Source organism: Manis pentadactyla, chromosome 11 (genome assembly GCF_030020395.1).
Source record: "Manis pentadactyla isolate mManPen7 chromosome 11, mManPen7.hap1, whole genome shotgun sequence".
NCBI lineage: Eukaryota > Metazoa > Chordata > Mammalia > Pholidota > Manidae > Manis > Manis pentadactyla.
Genome location: NC_080029.1, coordinates 36,573,199 through 36,596,106, shown reverse-complemented (window position 1 = coordinate 36,596,106; position 22,908 = coordinate 36,573,199). Strand labels below are relative to the sequence as shown.

The window sequence follows — 22,908 nt, the reverse complement described above, 5'->3', positions numbered from 1 at the left end:
AAAATTTTGATGCACAAGTTCTGTAAAAGCTCTCCATTTTTCCAGGAAGAAATGAGAAAACCTCCTCATGGCACATACCACAGAGTTAGATCTGTTCTTCAGTTGTGGCCAATTCTAGCTCTCCCCCGACCTCTCACCCTAGGATTTATACCCTCTCCTTTGCTCTCAGTGCAGCTGTCACCTGCGGGGCAACAGAGGATGCTGGTGATGGAGGACAGGGAGAAGGGAGTCTCTTTGAAGTTCAGGGTATACAAGTCATCCTTAAGCTCCATTGCCCCATCCCCACCCCTACCCCAGATCAAATGCTTGAAGGCTTCTTTCCCTCCCCACAAACACATTTCTTTGAAATGTCTCTTTGCTTGTACAGAGCAGGCCTTGACCTTCATTTAAACCTGATTTCACCTAAAGCAGCAGTGGACAAGTGGGAACACAACTTTGTTTCTCTCCAGCCCAGAACTCCATGGCCTGGCCCTAGGCTTTGCATCCCTTCAAGAATGACTGAAAGTGATGTTCTTTCCTCATTTTGGTTTAGAGCTAAGAGTCTAATGTAGCAAGAAGGAATAGGAAAGCATCATAACAGGCCACTGAAAATCTCTGGATTTACCACCGGGCTGGCTTTCCCCTCTCTTTTGGATTTTGCCCTTACAGGTGAAATGTACTGTGTCTTTGCTGACTAGCAATGGTAACCTCTAGCCACTTGCCACATACGACTATTGAGCACTTGGAATGTGGTTGTCCATATTGAAATGCACTGTAAGTGTAAAGTAAAATCTCAATAATTTAAAAATATTGATTATGTATGAAATAATATTTGGGGAATTTGGGCACAGTAAATATGTTACTATAATTAATTTAATCTGTTTACTTGTGACTGTGCCTACTAGAAAATTTTAAATTACATTTGTGGCTTTCGTTATATTTCTATTAGATTGTGCTGTTACAAACCCTGTTTCAATTTGCAGAGGATTTGGGGGATGTACGTTTATTATATATACACAGTAAATTTCTAAATTTATAATCAATATATAATTATTAGATACTCATTATAAAAAATTGTAAAGTTAAATAAAAGAAAAACAACTCAAATTCACCAGCAAGAGGTACATTTATTTAAATCTAAACTATGAAGTTCCCAAATGTTCTCATTCTCCACCTCCATTCCCTGGGCTCATTTCAGTTTCCCATGCAGAGCTAAATCAGAATGGTAAGAATGGTAAGAAGAAACTCACTACATCCTGTGCTTAATTTCCACACTGGGGGCTACATCACTTTGCTTTGGGCTTTAAGAGAGAAGGAAGTCCCAGTTTTATAGCAACTTGAAGAAAAGGGAAAGAGGTTCATGGTACCTTCTTTTCCAATGTTTAAAAAAAGAATGAAAGAACAGGAGAGAAAGTGTTTCCTGGGCTATCAGTCTGTCATTTCAAAACCTTGGCTAAAATGGTGCTGGTTTGGGGTAGGCCAATGTAAGTGCTGCTCCAAACCTTCTCCCAGCACGCAAGCTGCCTCGGTATTCCAAATACAGAGTTTGGACGGTTTCCACTTTAGCTTAGCAGGTCTGAAGGGTCTCTGGTTTCAGCTGGCAGAAGCTGGGAAGAGTGGAAATACCATGTAAACATTCCTGTCAGGTGGAGATATCAGGTGGCACAGGACACTGAGGCTTGTCCTGGAAAGTTTCTGCTGGACTCTGTGGTTTAGTATTTTTATCTGCAGAATATTCTGAAGAGAAAGTTTGTTTCCTAGCATTCTGGTTATGAGGACAAATGTGGAAATCTGACAGGCTTGAGTTTTAGTACAGACTCTGACCCTAATTAAATGTCTTTTGACTTCAGTCTCAACTTTAGTTGCCTCAACTGTAAGGTGGGAGTAGTAACGCAGGATGCATCAGAGGGATCTTACGAGAACTAAGTATGATAATAAGTATAAAGGGCTTAGCATGCTACTTGACTCATAGTCCATGCTTAGTAAATGTTCACTATAATTACTATTGCCTTAATTCTTTGTTGAAGACTTGCACACAAGGAAACCAGTGTGTAAATGAAGAGTCTTCAGAAGGGGAGGGATCTGCCCCAGTAAAAGCTGAACCACCTCTTCAGCGTTCCCCCAAATGGAGGGCTAGTTTGGGCCCATAGTTATCATGAAGTCCCTGTGAGGAAGCTGGAGGTCCTGAGAGGTTGGAGTCATCTTCCCCAGACATGGGAGTTCAAGACGGTCCTTGAGAACCTGATACCAGGACCAATCCTGGGAGTTGGTTCCTCTGAGGAAGACCCAAGCAAAAGCAGAAGCAAACCCAGGGTCAACCTCAGACTGCCCTAGGTCTAGCCTTGGCTGCTAGACTGATCAGATGACTGCAGTCAACTTTCCAGTGCTGCCCGGCACTGCCTGCTTTCCAGAAACTGGGAATCAGAATCAGAATGCTCCATGTTGCGGAGGGGAGTCCAACCTCCCCAAGTGCGCCCACGCCAGTACAGTATCCTTAACACTGAACTTGTGTTGTGAAGACTCCTGGGCAAATCCCTGCCTCTCAGAGACAAGGCTCAGTCTTCATGCCTCAGAAGAAAAAGCGCACTACTGGCAGTTGATCACATGGCCCAGGACTTATCCATTTTGTTTCTATTTCTTTTGGCACCCATAGCCATAACCATTGCTTAAGACTTTTATTCTTTTTCTTCATTTTAGATGTACCTCTATTTCTTTATTTCCATACCTACTGACACCTCCTGTTACTGCTTCACTACCTTTCCAAACTCCTCACCTCCCCATTCACACATCATCAAAAATATTTGGAAGAATACATTTCCTTACTGACCAAACACTCCAGGGGTTTGACCTGGGTAACCTAAGAAGTTGAAGAAAAAGATGTTGGGACTCATTATCAATGCCTTTTCATAACACTTATGTGGCTAAGTAGTGTTGGGGCTACAGGTCATGATCCTGAAGGTAAAGGCTTACCTAGATCACTGAGAGATTGAACTTCCTTCTCAACCTATAGTTGTGATTTGTTATATTGCAGGGAGAAAATATCAGATACACAAAAAGACTGGAAATTCTTTGAGGTGAGTCACGTGTTGGGGCTTTTCTCTCTGATATGAAACAACTATAGCATTAACCAATAGCCATTTGACAGGCACTTATTTTAGTGAATATCTTTTCTAAAAAGGAGGCTAACAAGCTGTACGCCATCTCAAATTTTCAATCTCATTGTTCTCCTGCAAAGGTGAGTATGTGTATAATTTTCCACAGCTTTTCAAGGATGTGGAGAAATTGGGCCATCCGGGTTTGCATCAACTTAGCAGTGTATAGGTGGCGGGAGTTTTCCATGTCAGAGCTGTGGGTTGTGAATCTTGTTTGTTTTCTGTCCTAGTCCTTTTATACGTTCTGCACATATGTAGCTTGGATTGTCTTCCGACGTCAGCACTTCACAGAGATTGAAGAAGAAATAGGGAGGCTCTTTCGTACCAGTATGTTCAACATTCCTCGAAGGAAGCATGAGAATGAAGAATCAGGAGGGGAAAAGAAATACATGACTTTTGTACAATTCAGGTATGACCTGTTAACTTTCCTAAACACAAGGACATTTCTAGAAAACTGGTTCATATGACCTAAATGTCACTTTTCCCTCGCCCCCAAACAGGAGAATGATGGCAAAGCGCCCAGCAATTAAAAAAGCCATTAATATGCGCTCTCCAGTCATGTCTGCTCTGCTGCCATCTCTCCAAGAAAAAGCTCAGAATATCTTGGAGAGAAAGTATCATCAAGTGGGCATCGAACTCCCAGCCCAGATGCAAAAGCAGATGGGAAGTCTGGACTCTGTGCCCATGCCAGTGTAAGTGGCCTGGGGAGACAGAAAGGGGATCCATAGTGCTGCTTCCTAGGTCAGGCCTGGAGGGGTAGGGGCTCAGGCACCCCTCCACCAGAAAGCTGAAGGAAGGTGAATGTACTGACGGCCTCCTAGTCCTGCTCCTCCTCTTAGCCCTGTTTCTTTTCCAGAGCAGCTCTTGGTACATCCATCTAGACTAGAAGAAAGTTGGTAGAAAGTAATGCTAGGTTTCAAATAGTTCTAATTTGGAGTAGTAAGTAGCAGACTTTATAAGGCTGAGGTTTTCCATTTAAGAATTCTCTCTGGGGAATGTGGGAAGGGCAGTACAAAATCTTGCTGTGAGCTGAGTTTTTGGACCCATATTTAAGACCATAGTGCTGGTTCCTGGAAATAGGGAAAGCTTCAAAAACAAAAAAAGAGCATGTGTGTGTACCATTCTCAGCTTTATACACACACACACAAACATGCAAGCATAACTATAACCACAGCCATACACCTCAGTCTTGGGCCTCACTGCTTCAGCTACATCAATAATTCTTTTCACAGAGTTGGCATCTTGGGGGAACCTCGATGTCTGTTCAACCCCCATACCCTTCTCCCTCTTGAACCAGAAGAAACCACAAAAGCATCTGGGAGAAAGTCTTCCCTGACAGAAAGAAATAACATGAGGAATCAGGATACACTGGACTCAGTCATAAGAACACTGTCCTCTCAAACAACATTCCCTAAGTAATCTGGTACATCAGATTTCTGTAATTTAAGTCCCTGTATCTGAAGTAAACTACTTTGATTTCATCAATTTATATAGGGCAAATATTTGTTACTATTAAATTTTTTAAATTGTTCAAATTATTTTGTTGAAAATTCAACAATAAACTATGAAAGAATTCCATAAATCTCTTGAAAAACTCATTTTCCTATATTTAATAGTTTGCTTTGTTATTTATTTACTTCTTTGGCTTCTATGTAACTATCTAGAGTAATGTATTAGAACATTTAGCCAGTGTTCTAGTAGGCAAGTGAAGAAATACACTCTATTTATTCATTTCTAAGTGCCTTTTTTACTTTATGAGACTGTGTCTTTCATACACTTGAAAACAAAATTTCATAAAAAGGCAAATTAAAATATTTTTATCATTAAATGTCTCTCTATGGCTATATTATTACTGGCATTGAGATATAAAGTATATCTGATTCATTAAAAACCTTTCAGCATATATGTTTCATTCATTCTTGCATTTATTCATTTAACAAGAAATATGTACTTAGTCTCTGCTCCATCCAAAGCCTTGTGCTGGATTATATAGGGAAAAAAGATCAAGACAGAGGCCATATCCTCAAGGTCTGGGTAGTAGAGAAGATGAGTAAAATACATACCAACTTACAGTGCAATACTGAATATGTTAGAGGCCATAAAAGAGTTAAACACCAAGTGCCCTGAGGAGACAGAGCAGAAAAGCAACCAGTTTGGGGGACTAGGAAAATTCTGATTTGAACTGGTTTGCGTCGACTGGGTGGCACTAACCGGAGACTTCCAGTCAGAGAAAGAACATGTGCAAAGGCACAGAGATGAAAAGGTGTGCCCTGTGACGGAGTAAGTGCAAGAGCACGGTGCCTGCGAAGGGAGCAGGGGAAGAGCAGACTGGAAAGGTCAGCTGGGCTGGTAGTGTCCCGCTGAGGAGTGAATTGGATATTATATGGTGGGCAGGAAAGGTGAGGAATCACTAATGAAACCAGTCCGCTCTGTGGAATACAGAGCTGCCGATCATCTCATACTACTGTTTTAAAGTCCTGTAGGAATTTAGCTAACAACAACTGGACTAAATTTACCTTCCTGTGGCAACAGGTTTATTTGCAAACTTCAATCCTCCTTTTAGCATTTAGCTAAAAATTCATTCATTTCACAGAAGAAACTGGATGTCTTTCCCAGATGTAATATTAAAAGCAGATGAGCACTAGCTCCAGACTGTGGGAAATGGGGGGCAGCTTCCATTAAACATGTATTGTCTTAACTATCTCGTCCTTTATTATCTAGGTCAGTTCCTGTTACTCCTGTTAAAAATGCAAAATTTAAATCTAAATCCCAGACTATGAACTCATCCTTGTTGGACTTTTTATTCATGTAGATTTGGGTTATAATGCACTCTGTCATAACAAATTTTTATCTAGAACATATTGACATGGTTTTATTTAGGCTTTTTGTTTTTGTTCAGTATTTTTAAAACTAAAGCCTGGAAATTGTGAGAATTTTGTAATTATCTTTACTAGGGTACTGAGCTTTTCTCTTCCTCCTTGTTGACCTGTGGGCTTTTGGTGTACTTTGTTTATTAATTCCTTAACTTAATTATTTATTCATTTTAAAAATTCTGCATGTATGGTATCCCCACTCTATACTGGGTACTATGTTTGTTGCTGGGAATTCAGTGTGGAAAAAATGTAGCAAGCTCTGACTTGGAACTGACAAATCTTGAGGGAAGACAGACAGGAAACAAATACTCAGATAATGAACTAATTCCAATGGTGCATGTGGCCAAAGAGAAGAGAATGCTGCAAGAGTGTATAACCAGACTTGCTGGTGTGGGGTGGATTCCTAGGGGAACTCATTCCTGAGGAAGTGACCTTTAAGTCTGACACTTGAAGACACATAGGAATTAGAGCAAGGGAAAGTGAGGAGGGAAATATTCTTGACTCTATTAGTTATCTACTGCTGCATAACAAATTACTGCATGGTGGGATAATGGCTAACGTGGCTTAAACAGTACCATTTATTATCTGTGTCTGTGGGTTATGTATCTAGCTGTAGCTTAGCTGAATCCTCTGACTCATGGTCTCTCAAAAGTTTCAATCAAAGTGTCAACCAAGGCTGAACTAATCTAAAGGCTCAATTGGAGGTTGATCTGCTTCCAGTATGACGCAAGGAGTTGCTGGCAGGATTAAGTTCCTCACAGGCTGTTGGATTGAGGCCTCAGCTCCTCATAAGCTATTGGTCCAAGACCTACCTCCACTCCTTGCCATGTGATCCTTTCCATAAGAAGCTGAAGACATGTTAGTTTGCTTCATCAGAGTGAAGAGAGGAAGACAGACCAGGCAAGCACGAGAGAAGTTACGGTCACTTACAACCTAATATTGAAACTGCTCTATTCATTAGAAGCAAGTCACTAAGTCTAGCCCACTTTCAAGGGGAGGAAATGCACAAGACCATGAATACCAGGAGGTGAGGATCACTGGGGGCCATCTTAAACGCTAGTCTGCCACACTAGCAGAGGAAACATGAAAGTCTTGAGGATGGAAGCTCCTTTAGTTGCTGAAATAAGACTTTTGTGGACATAGATATGTGGCTGGAGAATAGGTAAGTGCCCTATCATGGAAGGTTCTATAAGTGTATTATGGATACACTCATGATCAGTGTGACTTGTTGCAATCTGACTATGCGGTTTGTGCCTTGCACAAAGGCACCAGCCAAGTTTGGGGGGGAGAGCTGAAATCTAAATACATATCTTAACCTGGTTCTAGATCTTTCCAGAGGGAGTCCCTTTTTGTAATGCACAAAGCAGCATCCTTGAATGGGTACCCTTTGGTGGTGTTTAAGCAAGTGCATTGTGAAAGCTTACCAAGACGGTTTTTTTTTTTAATTCAAAATATTCAGCAATTAAGAATGAAAAGACAAGTTACAGGCTGGGAGAAAATAATTGCAAAGCAGATATCTGAAAGAGGACTTGTATGCAAAATGTACAAAGAATTCTTAAAACTCAACAAAAAGAAGAAAAACAATCCAGTGAAAAAATGGGCAAAAGATATAAACAGATACCTTACCAAAGAAAATATACACATGAAAGTGAGCATATGAAGAGATGCTTAACATCATTTCTCATTAGGGAATACAAATTTAAAAAGCAATAAGATACCACAACATACTTATTAGAATGGCTAAAATTCAAAAAGCTGATAATTCCAAATGTTGATGAGGTTGCAGAGCAACAGGATCTCTTATTCATTGTGGTGGGAATCAGAATGATGCAGCCACCTGAGAAGACAGTTTAGTAGTTTTTACTTTGTGTTTGTTACTTTAAGTTTCTTAAAATTCATGTGAAAATTTAATAGCCCCAAATAGCCAAAACAAGGGACAAAGTTGGAGGACTAGCACATTCTGATTTCAAAACTTACTAAAAAGCTACAGAAGTCAATACTGTGTGGTACTAGTATAAGAACAGACATTTCAAGTAATGAAATAAAATCAAGAGTCCAGAAATAAATGTGTATGTATGGTCAATTGATTTTCAACAAGGGTGCCAGGATAATTCAATGGTATTTTCAGCAAATGGCACTGGGACAACTGGATATGCCTATGCAAAAAAATAAAGTTGGATCCCTACCATACAACATATACAAAATTTAACTCAAAATGGTCATACACTTAAATGTAGGAGTTAAAACTATAAAACCCTTAGAAGAAAACAAATGAGTAAATCTTCATGATCTTGGGTTAGGCAATGTTTCTTCAATATGAAAGACACCAAAACACAAGCAACCAAAGAAAAAACTGATAAATTGGACTTCATCAAAATTAATAACTTTTGTGCTTTAAAGGACATTATGAAGAAAATGAGGGTGATGAGTGTACAACTCTGAATGTACTAAAAACTATTAAATTATATACTTTTATGGTGAATTGTATTACGTGAATTATATCTCAATAAGGCTGTTATAAAGAAAAAAGTGAAAACAATCCACTGAATGAGAAAATATTTCCAAGTCATATATGTGATGAGAGTGTAGTGTTCAGAAAATATAATTAACTCTAACTTCACAATAAAAGACAAATAATCCTTTCAAAAAGGAAAAAAGATTGAAATAGACATTATTGCAAAGAAGATAAACAAATAGTCAATAAGCACATGAAAAATGTTCAACATCATTAGCCATTAGGGAAATACAAATCAAAACCACAATGAAATACTACTTCACGCCCACTAGGATGGCTACAAGCAAAAAAACAGACAAAAACAAGTATTGATGAGGATGTGGAGAAATAAGAACCTTCACAACATTGGTGGTGGGAATGCAAAATAATTCAGCCCCTTTGGAAAACTATTTGTTGGTTCCTCAAAAACTTAAGCATACAGTTACATGTGACCTTGCAATTCCACTCCTAGATATATTTGTAAAAAACCTATTTATACAAAAACTTCTACACATACATTATTCATAATAGATAAGAAATGGAACAACCCAAATGTTCAACAACAGATGTATGGATAAACAAATGTGGTATATCCACACAATGGAATATTATGCAGCCTTAAAGAGGAATGATATACTAATTCATGCTACGATGTGAATGAAACTTGAAAACATAGTGTTAAATGAAAGAAGTCAGGTGCAAAAGGCCACATGTTCTATGATTCCAATTATATGACATTTCCAGAGTAGGGAAATCCATAAAGATAAGGTAGCCTAATGGTTGCCAGAGGCTGAAGTGAGAGAGCAATGAAGAATGACTGCTAACACATATAGAGTGTCTTTTTGGGGTGATAAAAATGCGTAATTAGTGGTAATGATTACACAACTCTCACTGAATTGTATACTTTAAGTGAATTTTATGGTAAATGAATTATATCTTGATAAAAAAAAAAGATCAGGGAAGTCTGAGAAACTGCCATATGACTACTCACTGTAATGTAGTATCCAAGATAGGATCCTGAAATAGAAAAAGAACATTAGGAAGAGATTAAGAAATCCTAATAAAGTATGGACTATATAATCAAAACAATTTCATGCTGGCACAAGAACAGACCTATAGATCAATGGAAAAGAATAGTCCAGATATAAACCCACACATATATGGTCAATTAATATAAGATAAAGGAGCCATGACAACTGGTGTTGGCAAAACTGGACAGCTACATGTAAGAGAATGAAACTGGGTTATTGTCTAAATCCAAACACAAAAGTAAACTTGAAATGGTTCAAACACCTGAACATAAATCATGAAACCAAAAAATTCTTAGAAGAAAACATAGGCAGAAATCTCTTGAATATAAACATGAGCATCTTGAGCAAGGGAAACAAAAAATGAACAAGTAGGACTACATCAGACTAAAAAGCTTGTGTACACAGAGAAGACAAGTAGTGACTCTACAGCATCTTACTATGCTGATGGACAGTGACTATAATGGGGTTTGTGGGGGGGAACTTGGTGAAGGGGGGAGCCTAGTAAACATAATATTCCTCATGTAATTGTAGATTAATGATACCAAAAAAGAAAAAGCTTGTGTACAGCAAAGGACACCATCAGCAGAACAAAAAGGCATCCTACAGTATGGGAGAATATGTTTGTCAAAGATTTATCCTATAAAGGGTTAACATAAAAAATATATATGTATATATATATAACTCATGTCTTAACACCCAAAAAACAAATAACCCGATTAAAAAATGCTCAGAGTATCTGAACAGAAATTTCTCCAAAGAATAAATTCAGATGGCCAACAGGCACATGAAAAGATGCTCCACATTGCTAATTATCAGGGAAATGCAAATTAAAACCACAATGAGATATCGCCTCATACCAGTTAGGATGGTCACTTTCCAAAAAACAAGAAATAACAAATGCTGGTGAGGATGTGGAGAAAGGGGAATCCTCCTACACTGTTGGTGGGAATGTAATTGGTTCAACTGTTGTGGAAAGCAATATGGAGGTTCCTCAAAAAGCTAAAAACAGAAATACCACTTGACTCAGGAATTCCACTCCTAGGAATTTACCCAAAGAAAACAAAATTTCTGATTTGAAAAGACATGTGCACCCCATGTTTATTGCAGCACTATTTATGATGACCAAGATATGGAAGCAACCTAAGTGTCTATCAATAGATGAATGGATAAAGAAGATGTGGTACATACACACAACGGAATATTATTCAGCCATAAAAAGAAAAGAATCCTACTATTTGCAACAACATGGATGGATCTAGAAGGTATTATGCTAAGTGAAATAAGTTGGGCAGAGAAAGACAAACACCAAATGATTTCACTCATTTGTGGAGTTTAAAAACAAAGCGAAACAGAAGGATCAAAAAGAGCAGTAGACTCATAAACACTGAGAAGGGACTAGTGGTTACCAAAGGGGAGGGTTGGGGAGGGTGGTGGGGAAGGAGAAGGGGATTAAGGGGCACTATACTTTGCAATCACAACATAGGTAGGTCACTGGGACAGTAGTACAGCACAGAGAATGTAATGGCTCTATAACATCTTACTATGTTGATAGTGACCACAGTGGAGGGGGTGAGGTGTTGATAATATGGGTGAATAGTGTTTCACATACACTATTTGGTGTATGTGAAACCATCATAAGATTGTATATCAATGATACTTTAATAAAAAAATATGGACTGGTTCCATATCAATATTGGTTAATTGTGGTAAATGTACCATATTAGTATCAGATATTAATAATAGGGGAAATAGTGTGGGATATACAAGAATTTTCTATACTACCTTTACAATTTTCTTTAAAACTGTTCTAAAACAAAAAATTGATTAAAAAATTTTTTTCAGCAAATAATTATGTAGCACCTGGTATGTGGATACAGAGATGGACAACATGTAGTCCTTCATTCAAGTAGCTGCTTGGAAGAAGGGAGGGGATAAGACAAGTACATACTCAAGAAGGAGGCTGGAAGTCGGACATCAAGCAGAGCAAGGCAACAGGGCTTAAAGGAGAGAGCCCAGAGGGTTGGGGATTGAGAGATGGATATAGACATGGCTCTTCTATGTAAGATGGCTCTTATATAGAAGATGACAGGGTCTGGAGAGGCAGACACGGGGTGGGGGGCACTGGGGAATGCTTCTGGGGGCTCTCCCAGGGTTCAGATCTGAAGACCTGGTGGGGGGCACTGAGGCCTTGTTCTGCTGAGTTGGGACTGTGGGGTTGGTTAGGGAACAGTGGAGACTTTTCCTTCAGGCAGGAAAGATGGGGCCTATTGCTCCCAAACACTTGCTGGTGGCTGCAGAACTCTTCTCTTTGGCCATTAAGGCTGCCTACCCCAGGGCCCTACTACATGTGCATCCTCCCCCTCTTCTGGATTCCTTCTTCCCAACTATGTCAGTGTTTCCTTCTTGCACTTGTTTTGAGCTTCATTTGCTTCACAAATAAAAATAATCCAATTTGGGATCTGGCAGATGGCATTCTGATCTCTCAGCTAATTTTTATACCAAGAAAGAAAAATAAATACGACATCTCCAGCCCCATTTCCATGTAGCAACCCTCCCTTGGAACAAGTTTCAGTTGGCAGAAAGCAAGTGGTTTCAGGGGGCCAAGAGCGCAGGGTGAGCTGTCCCCTGGCTGTGTTGGCAGAATGTGTCGCAAGCCGTCTGCGTCCGGTGGTGGGGTCATCACATTGTTCTCTGTGGCTGAGTGTGGGCACTTGCTGGGGGCCTTCTCTCTGTGGGTGATGCCTTGAGCAGTTCAGGCGAGCCATGCCAAGACACATGGTGCCTACGTCCACTCCTTTTGCACCTTGGCCTCCTTCCTCCTCCTCGTATAGAATGATTCTTTTCTCATTTCCTTTACCTCACCAATCTCTCACCCAGAGGCCGGGGTAAAGCAAAAGGAGAACGCCCAAGGCTGAGGGTCTCAGTGCTTGCTCAGAGCAGTCAGACCACACTGAAACCTGGCACAAGAGTGGCCACCAAACCTAGGCCCTTTGCGGGGGACACATCTCCCACCCCCGCCGGCCAGTGTCAGAACATTGCAGCTATTTAGAATCAAAGTCTTAATTAAGTCTTTTTGTGGTTGCCCCTTATCAACCTATACTTCTCTTAGAAATAATTTTTAAGTGATATCATCCCCCTAATTTACACAAGTAATCGTTGCTTAGGGTAAAAAAACAAAACAAAACTTTAGAAAATACAAAGAAGCACAAAAACCTTAGAAAAGCACAAATTTAAAAATTGCTCATAATCCCATCACACAGGGTAAGTTATCATTGTTAATGTTTTGTGAATATCCTTCAGCTATCTGTGTACACATACTTACAAACAAAAATGGGCTCTTGTCACGCACCCTTGTGTGCAACCACATTCCTTCACGTGGTAATGCATCCTGAACATTCTCCTACTTCAGCCAATGCTCTCTAAAACATTATTTTAATTGCCCTGTAATAATATTTTATGGCATGACTATGTCACAATGTTCTTGCCCACGCCCCTTTTACACCCACAGTGTCATCACTGTTCATTTTCTTAGAACAAAGCCTTGCTGATGATATTGCTGATGACGAGTGTCAAAGTACACACTCGTTCTCAAGACTTATTGTTGCCAAATTTTGTCCCAGAGCCTAGCCCGAAAGCATACTCCCTCTGCCTGTGTCCAAGAATGCTCTCTTCCTCACCTGGGCATTAACTTTCCTTTGAATCTTTCCCAAAACTACAGTAGTGAAAAAGTATGTTTGTTCTAATCTATACTCCCAGTTAACAGTAAGGATGAATGCCTCTTCATACTGGTCATTTGTGCTTCGCCTTTTCTGGCTTATCACAGATATAGTGCATGAAATGTTTTGAGTTTCTTGGAGTAAATGCGTTACCCAACTCAAGGAACTAAATTATAGAATTACAGATAATAAATATAACAGCACCTCATCGTAAGTAAAGGGGGGCAAATTGTCTCTAGATGTTTGTTCTTAATTGACAAACTTCATTTGTCCATCTTTTAGCTCAAAATCTCCAGTTAAACTTGTCAGAACACTTTTTAGGTACTTATTACAAGAGTTCCACCTGCCTCAGCAGCTCCTAACCCACCAACTCCTTTCTAGCCTGTTTAGTGATGGGAAGAAAACAATCCGAATTCTAAGTACTGGATTTTTAACCTATTCATAGCCTTTGCTTATTTTTCTGTTAATGGACTCTTTATTTATTATTCCTTTATTGACTTGTCATTATTTGAAGAAATTGCAGAGGCTCCTGCGAAGAAAACAGATTACAGAAAAACTGAACATAGAAAAGAGTCTTTGTGTGTAAAACATACATATACTTTTATGTATAGAAAGTCTGGAAGGAAATAACTAAATTATTAACAATTCTCTCTGAGAAGTATGGCTATGATTGATTTTTCTTTAAACATTTTTGCTTCCATGTATTTTCTTTTTTTACAATAAATAGATTTTTTAAAAGTGTCCCTGAGTTCATGCATAGTGGTAACATCTAGCACCCACCCCATCTAGCAGTGCACAGGGACCTCAGTGCCTGTGAGCAAGAGATAAGTAGGTAATTAGCCACAAAAGGAGAAATACGAATGGCCAATATGAAGGGCTATTCATTGTCACTAGTTATTGGGAGTATAAATTAGAGCGTGCATTCCCACATTCACCTATAGAACTGGCACAGATTCCAAGAAATGACCAAGTCCAATGTTGGCAAGTGGATGGGAGGTAGGCATTCTCACACACACGGGGAAGTACACTCTGGAGTGAGCCTTCTGGAAGGCAATTTGGCAGTAACATATTACCTTTTGAACATATGTGTGTGTTGGTTTAGGTTGGTTCAAATGTCTGGCTCTTGCATGTCGATCTGGGCCTGTGTCACCATTATTGATTTAAGACTTATTAAGGGGTGAAACTATGTCATTCCATTCAGGCCCGTGACCAGACAGACACTTCAGAAGGGCTTTGGAGGAGGATTATGATAATGATAAGGTAACTAATTGATCATCTTGAATTTACAAGCAGTCATTCATTGAAAGCCTACTCGGTGCTCAGTGGCTTGCTAGTCCACGAGGGACTTAGAAAGCTTAAGGAGGGGTTCCTGTCCTAAGAGCTGAACTATGGAGTCGGGACAAAATTCAGCACAGAATGGGAGAGCATGCAGGTGAGGCTCAGGGCCGAAGTGGGAACTAAGGGCTCAGCAGTCAGCTGGCTCATAATCACCTACGCAGAAGTAGTGAGGGCCCAGGATGGGAGGCGCTCACATCTCATGTCTGCTGGCCACCCTGCCCTCCCCGCCCACACCGGGGCTGTGATGAACAGTCTCATTATGGAGCAGAGCCAGTGCACCTGAGTTCACCTCTTTTCCCTGGTAGGCAGTGAACTCTTTCAGAGCATACCTCCGAGCACCCAAATAATTGATGAGAGAGAATTTCTCTGTATAGAAATATCCCAAGTAATAAATGGAGGAGGATTTGTAGAGTTAGAATCTCACCACCTTGCAAAACCTTTGAATAATGGGTCTAGGCAATGATTATCAGTGGCAGCTAACATCTCAACAGTCATCAGGAGTCTCCTGATGGGAATATAAAACACCACTTATGAAGTGTTCCTGACAGAAAGTAAAACCCCAGTCAGATTGAATCTCTAACTCATTCAACTTATAGGAAATTGAAGGGAGGAGGAACATGTTAAATGATACCATAGGGTTTCAATCAGAAAAAAAATCAAACCTCTACAGGAAAAATTACCTTATTCTTTAACACATAGCAAGGGGGAAGAAAGGAGAGAAGAAAAGACTTATCAATCAAATGCAATATGTGGACTTTGTTTGGATCCTGATTTGAACAGACTATTCATATATATATGAATTATATATGATATACAATAAGGGAAATTTACTACTAAGAGGATATTTGGTAGTAAGGAATTGTTGGTTAGATGTTACTATATTTGTTAGGCATAATAACGTTACTGTGGTTTTGTAAGCCTTCCACCACCACCACCACCCATTATAGAGGCATAAAACTTAAATATTTACAGAAGGAAAAAAAAATGCAAGCAATGGAAAGGAAGCTGAGAACAAATGAGTACTTATCAACTCTCCATAAACCCCTGGACATGATTGCAGGTGGACTGGTGAGTATTTTGCTCTTCCCCAATCCTTTCACTTTGCAACAAGCACAGACCAAAGCATGCATGAGAATGGTAGACAAACAAACAGGACATACCCTCAAGAAAAAGGAAATAATGCAATGCAGTAGATCCAGTGTGTGCTCAGACAACTGGAATCAACTTCAGACTCTGCCAGGCCTCAGGTGGGTCTGGCCATGGGTTTATGGCACACTTCCTACTTCAGCGGAGTGCGGTCTTTTGGGTGACTTCTCTGAGCCCTCTACTCTGGATAAATGTGCTAATTCCACCCAAACACTATTGCTTAACTTGGGAGTAATTACCTCCTCCCCCACATGCATACTTCTCCCTTCACACACCGCTTATCATGCGATGATAATCACACACTGATGCAGACCTACAGGCACAAGTGGAGCATTTGCTCAAGGACTCAAGAGTCTTGTGTCACTGCACACAATAAAGTGAGGTGGAGCCCTGAATGTCATCACAGGACTCACATTGTAACACGGACCCATTAAATAACAATTGAGGGGATTTTTAGAATTAGACATTTGTTCCCATTAGTTCTCTCAGGTTCCCAGCAAACCAGGAAGAGTGGTGGTTATAGCTGCTCTATTTTCAAGGCAGACCCGTCAGGTGCAGAGCTATTTTTGCCAGTCTAGCATTGTACATTTGTCTTACTAAATCATTGGTTTATTGATTCACAAACAAATATTTAGTGTGTACCTGCTTCTGTAGGCTCTGAGAATACTCCCCTGACAAGGCAGACGTGGTCTGTGCCCTCCCGCGTGGCTGGAGCTCCTCCTGGCAGAGGGTGCGACTAGCAGGGACTGGATGGTTTGTGCTCTGTAGGTTTTGCCAAGATGCTGGGATTTTGTCTGGGACAGGAATCAGATGGAAGCAAAGGAGTAACACGATCCTATTTTTTTTGAAAGGATTGCTTTGGCTACTGTGTGGAAAATGGACTGGGGGTCGGGGGGGGGATGGAGAATGGGGGTTGGGAAGTCAGTCAGAGGCTAGAGAGGGGGCCCAGGAGAGAGAAGATGGTGACTTGGACTAGGATTCTGGATAAGGTAGGGTTGACAGGATTTGCTGCTTGGCTGTTAGGGATGAGAAAGACCAAAATCTGAGAGACCAAAACTCATGTACAGGTTTGAGTGTGAACCTAAGTTTTCATTTCTCTGAGCTTTTACCTTTCATGGTGAATTGTGTTAGGTCTTCTTCTGTGAGTGGTTAGTATATAATCATAAATAAACAGAGACCATTTGCTTTCTCTGTATCGTGAGTGGTATTAGCGTGCTATTAGCCTTCATCTTCATGGCTTGCCTGTCTCTAACTCCTCTTGTGGCCTGGAAAAAGAGCAGATGAAACTGAGAAGAGACACTTAGTGTGTTTGCAGGCCCAGTGGAGTCTGAATTCTGATACATGTTCTCAACTCCTGGCTTTTATGAGGCTATGATGAAAACCACTGCAATTCTCAAGCTATAGTTTATTTTTGTTTCTCCTCTCCAGAATCCTGGTCTACAGGAACTGTGTTGAGTTTCAAGTTGCTTGCTTAGGAAAGGCCCGGAGGTGTGGCTGGGCATCTTTCACGTGCGTGGGCCATTAAAACCAAAGTCCTTATGGTGGACGCCTAGACCCACTCCATCAGGATGTAACATTTGAAATAAAGGAAATCATCTCATGAAACCACGGTTTTATACTAATCTCTGCCAAAATGAATGCTCAATTCAGAGAAAGAGACAGAATGACTCCACCATGAACCCCAAGCTGTCTGTGATTGTTGAGGTCACGTCTGACAAACCATCAATGGAGGAACAGAGGATGAGGGAGCGTGTACTCTATTCATTTTCAAGGTTCTCAAGTGACACAGCAGGTAATCCAGCTCTCACTCTCACTGCCTATATTAGTGTCCCATCTCACAGTTAAATTTTATTTGTTCATTTATTTTAGTCAGCATTCTGTTTACTTGGTGCTAGGGACCAGGGAGCAGGGTGGACGTCGGGAGATTGATAAGATACTGTTCCTATGCTCAAGGGGCTCACAGTCCAGTGGCAGAAGCAGATAAATAGTCATGAGATGATGTGCTAAGTGCTATGCCAAAGTCCACAAGTGGCAGAAGTGCCAGCAGCAGCCTCCAGTGACCAGTGATGGTGGCAGCAAAGGGCTCACTAAACCGGTTCAGCAGCACAGCCTTGCCTGTGCTTACAGCGGGCTGTCTACTCTGCCTTCACTCTTGTCCATTTTCCCAGGCTTCCTGGTGAGTCTACCCAACATGCTCCAGTACATTCTCTTTCTGCTGAAATCAAACACTGATGGATAGGCTACTAGTTTTAGGTTCTTAGGAAATCTTCCAGAACTGTTTTATGCATGTAAATACAGGACTAAGCCTCATGCAATGTGAAAATGTTAAAATACTTCCATGTCAGTTGGTAAATAGGCCCTGCCCCCAGCTCCCTGAGACCCCAGGCTCCTTGGTCCCTCCCCTTACACCTCCCCCCTACAGTGCATTAACTCAAGGGGTTACACCAGGCACCAGCTCTGGTACTACTGGTGTCACTCTTTCCGATTGTCAGATGCCTCTGATGATGCAGCTAAATGCATATAGTATACATATGTAAGTAGATGTATGTAAGTATAAATAAGTATGTCCATAACATATGTTCATGACAAATTCATGTCAAATGAGAACTTACTACAGATTCTTTGTGGCTAATGTGAGATCTTTCCATATCAGCACGTGTCCATTTACTTTCCTTTACAAATGGCTTTTTGGTGTTCCATTATATGGATTAAAATGATTAATGATAAATGATTTAACCAATTTGGGAAGATTTTAAAAAGCAGAGATGCCATGCTCCCGTGTCTCACCACCACCTACAAGATGGAGATTCAGGAAGTCTGGGGAGGGCTTGACCATAGGAATTTTCTGAACTCTCCAGGTGGTTCTGATCATCAGCCCGGTCTGGGATTTATTAACATAAACAATGCATCAGTTCACCCTACAAATACGAAAGCACACAAAAAACCGTGAAATGTTCTTTTTCAGAAAAGGCCTGTTTTCTCCTTCCTAGGACACAAGATATAAAATAAATATAAAAACATGTGTTTAAAGATGTTCAATACTTCAGTTTATAGTTCTCCTGGCTTGCTCCGGATTGTAGCTTTTCTGCTTAGCAATAACAAAAGGAATGCCAGTCTAGAAGCAAGATGAGGGGCAGAGCCCTCTCAGTAAGTTCCAGATAACTGCACCAAGCAACTCCAAGGAACGTTGCTGTCACCCCTGTATTTAAAATAAATTCAGCTTTGGTTGTCCTCCAGGAACTGAGCAGTGGCCAAACATCAGTACTTCTTCAGATTTGGAAATGAATCTTGATTATTTCTTCATAAATTGGCATAAAGCTTAGATAATCAACTGCAGTTCTTGGAAAGGATTAAAATGTGAACTCAGCTCACCACTCCCAGGCTATCTGGAAGCCAGAAAAGTTTATTTATGGGAAAAAGAGGTTTATATAAATACTTTCTTCAGTGGCCCACATGATGGAATTAAGAACAAGCATCTTGTGTTTGGTGGATGATACCAAATTAGGTGGAGTTGCTAACATCCCAAACAGTGAGATCTAAACTCAATATGACCCTTTCAGACTGGCCTTGACAAAAAAATTAAAAGATCCGTATCACAAACACAAGATGAGAAATGGCTCACAAGAGCTATAGCGGGAAAAAAAATGGCATGAGGTTTTCAAAGTTAGCAGCTATATCACAAGTACAAAATTAGTCAGCAATAGAGAAACTACTGGGAAAACAAAAGAACATGATGCTGGGATGTTAATGAGGAAAAGATAAGCCGCACTCCTGAATACTTTTCCCACACAGGGTGTTGGTCAGGCCTTAACTGGGGAACACGCCTATCCAGTTTGGGCCTTCATAATTTGGCAAGTCTATCTAAAAAAATTAAGTGTGCCCTGAAGGATGTGGGTGGCTTATGAAAGGAGGGGGGAAATCTCTGGGGAAAATTTTAAGCTAAATTCAATTATTTAAACAGTGGAAAGAAAACTCAGAAACAACTTAAAAACTGTCTTCAAAGATTCATGGTGTTGTTCTAAAAAGAGTGTGGAGTATCTTCTTCTCTTTCCACAGAAGACACGACTGAAAACAAGAGGTAAATATGGAATAATTTGGGTTAAACCAGATCTAAGGAGGAGTTTTCTGGAGGCAGATCAGTGGGCTGAGTAACGGTGTGTAGCTCCGAGAGTGAACGGGGCATGGACTCTGGGGCCAGCCTGCCTGAGCTCAGATCCCATCACTGCCACTTACTCCCATGGGTGGGTTACTTATCCTCAGGCTGCCTCAGTTTTCCCATCTTAAGAAGTGGGGAGATCAACAGTGTCTGCCACATAAGGTCATGGGGAGTGTGGTATGGGATGATTATGCCAAGCCTCAAGAAGTGTGTGACTGCTGGCTGATTACTAAGGAGAGCAACACTTTTAGAATGGGCTCCTGGAGGGGATCCTTGAGTCTATTCCTACTTAAAAGTCTTTCTCAGACTTATGGCTGAATTTGTAGCTCTAATTTGAGTCAGCTCTGTGAAAACTTGGTTGTCTGCATTAAACATCTCACATAATATTTTAGTCATAATTTCAAAATAGCCTTATTCGAACACATTCTCGTATCTTGTGTACTCAGCTGTGGGTGACTTGGGCACAATATACATATTCAGTCACACAGATTGTGAGCCTGGACATGGCTCATGAGAATAATTGTTCCTTGGCCTTTTGATATCTTAGAGAAATTATCAAATAATTTTCATACATACCATGGAATATATCCATGATTTTTGTGTTAATGAGCCAGTTTAGTTCAATTCAAATGAATTCCATTCAGTTCAAATAACCAAATAAACACTATTAAGGACCTGTGCTAGGCCCTTAGAAAGACTAATAACTCCTGCTGTCTGACTCTAGAGACCTCATAATCTAACAAGAAAAGGAAGAAACAAAAATAGCTCATTTTAATATCATGCGATAGATGACACATTTCATGGTCAAATTGCCATGGAAGCATAGAACCCAACTGATGATTTTTGGCCTGGGAATCATCAAAGCACTCAGAAACCCGGACATTTAAGTAAGCCTCCTAGAAAGGAGGAAGGGGAGAACATTTCTCAAAGTGAAGCTGTGCAGAGGTCAAAGGAGTGGCACCTTCTGCCAGGTCCAGGGACTGGCACTTGGTGTCATGGAGTGAGGGGCATGGTGGGGTAGGGAAGAGGAGGCACGCTGAGGAAACAGGGGCTGGTAACATTGAGCGATACGTCCTGGCTCTGCTAGAGCTCTATTCTGCCTTGGTGTCCATTAGTAATCAACTGTGGGAACCGACTAGATGGTGCCTGCCAGTTCTCTCTTGCTCTCTGTTTTTAGAAGAAATTCATGTAAGTTTACAGGTATTCCATTGTCCCAATAAAGAAAAAAAAATCCACATTTCATCACTGTGGTCTTAGGGAAGTTATATCCTCTTTATATATCAAGAAATGCTGAACAAGCACTGGATTTAGAGTCAGGTTTAAGCATGAGTTCACATCCCGGCTCTGTCACTTATTACCTGCATTACTCTGAGTAGGCAGTTCATCGACAGTCAGGTTTTCTGGTCAAGGGCTTAATATGGCCAACTCAGAGGGCTCTAGTAAGGATCAAATGAGAGACTGCATATGAAAGCAGCCAGCTTAAAGTAGATGCTTCATTGATATTCGAGGGATTTTTGTTATTGTTACCATTACCATTTTGCCTAAGTGAAGTTAGTGTAGCTATTCTACCTCTGGGGGAACATGAGCATGAAGCAGTGCTCGAGGCACAAGAACTAGGAGGCCATGGGTTTCGTCTGTACCTCCTCCTTGCAGAGAGATTTCAAAAGCACCACTGACAACTCAGAGTAAGAATCCTGGTGTGGGTGCGTGTGTGGGTGCGTGCACGCATGTGTGTATATATGTATTTGTTTATTTTTAAGCATTCTTACACATTTTGACCAAGACTATTTTCTCAATAGTAAAACAGTAAATGCCAGAGCAAGAAGCCCTATTTGTGATAAATGCAATAAGGAAACTTCTTTCTCCAACACTGTTTCTAAAGAGTCCAGTAATAGCAGCCCAAGTCACAGAAATATGTTAGAAGTAGTCACTCACTCCAGTTTATTTCTGTGTTCCAAACTGGTGAATGTATACAAATAATGTGGGAACATTCAAGAAATCCCACTCCCTGAATGTTGCCCCAAAGTTTTCCAACAGGAACAATAGGGAGAAACAGTAAGAAGAGAGAACAAGGACAGTGGTGGAGGACACCGGTGTCCCTGCAGATTCAGGCCGAGAGGAGGTTAGGAGATGTCCTTTAATCTCCCTTTGGGCAGTGGGGTAGTTCTCTTCACTGATCCTTTCCTAAGTCATAAAAAGTGAATCCTGTTATAAACCAGCCCCTCCTGGGGTTACAAGGAAGGCAGCATTGGTGCCATTGACTAGGCCAGTCCCCATTCAGGAGGCTCTGGATCCTGAGGAGACAAAGCTACAGTATGTTCCTGGGCACCAACATGGCAAATAGCCCCAGCACCATTAACAAGAAGTCTTTATTTTCAGGGTTGGGCAGGGGAGAGGCAGCTAAACAAGGAGTGTTCAGTGCCTTCCCATGGTACAAGGTCAAGACTTTTTTCAAAGCAAATGACAGATCATCCTTTGTCCATCCATAGCTAAGTGACACCTAAGGCCCCAGGAGGAATAGTTGGTGCCTATCACGAGATACCACCACCTCATCATATGCTCTGTCAGACTCTAAAATGGGACGTGATGAGCCAACCCTGCCTCGACCTCTGTTCAATGACTCATGCTTTCTCTTCTCTGGTATCTGGTTTCACAGATGCCAAATAAAAACCTCATTGATTCAGCATGTGGGATCACTGGAGCTGAGTAGACTGAAGTTTTGCTTTGCAATACCTTTACTGAAGGTTTTGATAAGTAAACTAATAAGGTAAAAAGTTGTTAGAGGAAGGGGGGATTCAACTCAATTAAAATAATACATGTATTAAAAAGACTTTAAGAAGGATTGATGTGTTAGCCCCTGATGGTAGATAGGTTTTATATTTTGGCTCATCTCCAGTTAGTTGGTACAATGTTGAAAAAGATTATACAATTTAGGGAAAAAAAAGAAAGGAAGGAGGCAAGAAGGGAAAGAATGCATATATCCTAGTTTATTAAAAACAGTACTGTGATTGATTAGCAATGTC

General features: G+C 40.6%; 1 protein-coding gene and 1 long non-coding RNA gene across 9 annotated transcripts in view; one reads left to right on the top strand and one right to left on the bottom strand.

Moving 5' to 3' along the window:
- PPP1R36 (protein phosphatase 1 regulatory subunit 36) overlaps positions 1–5,980 on the top strand; it is a 36,583-nt gene extending 30,603 nt beyond the window's left edge. For 2 of the 8 annotated variants that reach the window (XM_057488384.1, XM_057488383.1), the window contains 4 exons: positions 3,011–3,053; positions 3,362–3,540; positions 3,632–3,823; positions 4,364–4,803. In XM_057488384.1, coding sequence (XP_057344367.1) covers positions 3,011–3,053; positions 3,362–3,540; positions 3,632–3,823; positions 4,364–4,550 — 601 coding nt within the window. In that variant the 3' untranslated portion in view covers positions 4,551–4,803. Of the gene's footprint in view, positions 1–3,010; positions 3,054–3,361; positions 3,541–3,631; positions 3,824–4,363; positions 4,810–5,852 lie in introns of those variants that run through there. The other 6 variants (XM_036906068.2, XM_036906067.2, XM_036906062.2 and 3 more) reach the window with 5 other exon arrangements.
- Positions 5,112–15,903, bottom strand: LOC130679494 (uncharacterized). The gene is made up of 3 exons (XR_008992471.1): positions 15,744–15,903; positions 9,490–9,515; positions 5,112–7,841 (listed from the first exon to the last, which is right to left on the bottom strand). It is a non-coding gene; the product is annotated as an uncharacterized LOC130679494 (long non-coding RNA).
- Between the last annotated feature and the right edge of the window lie 7,005 nt (positions 15,904–22,908).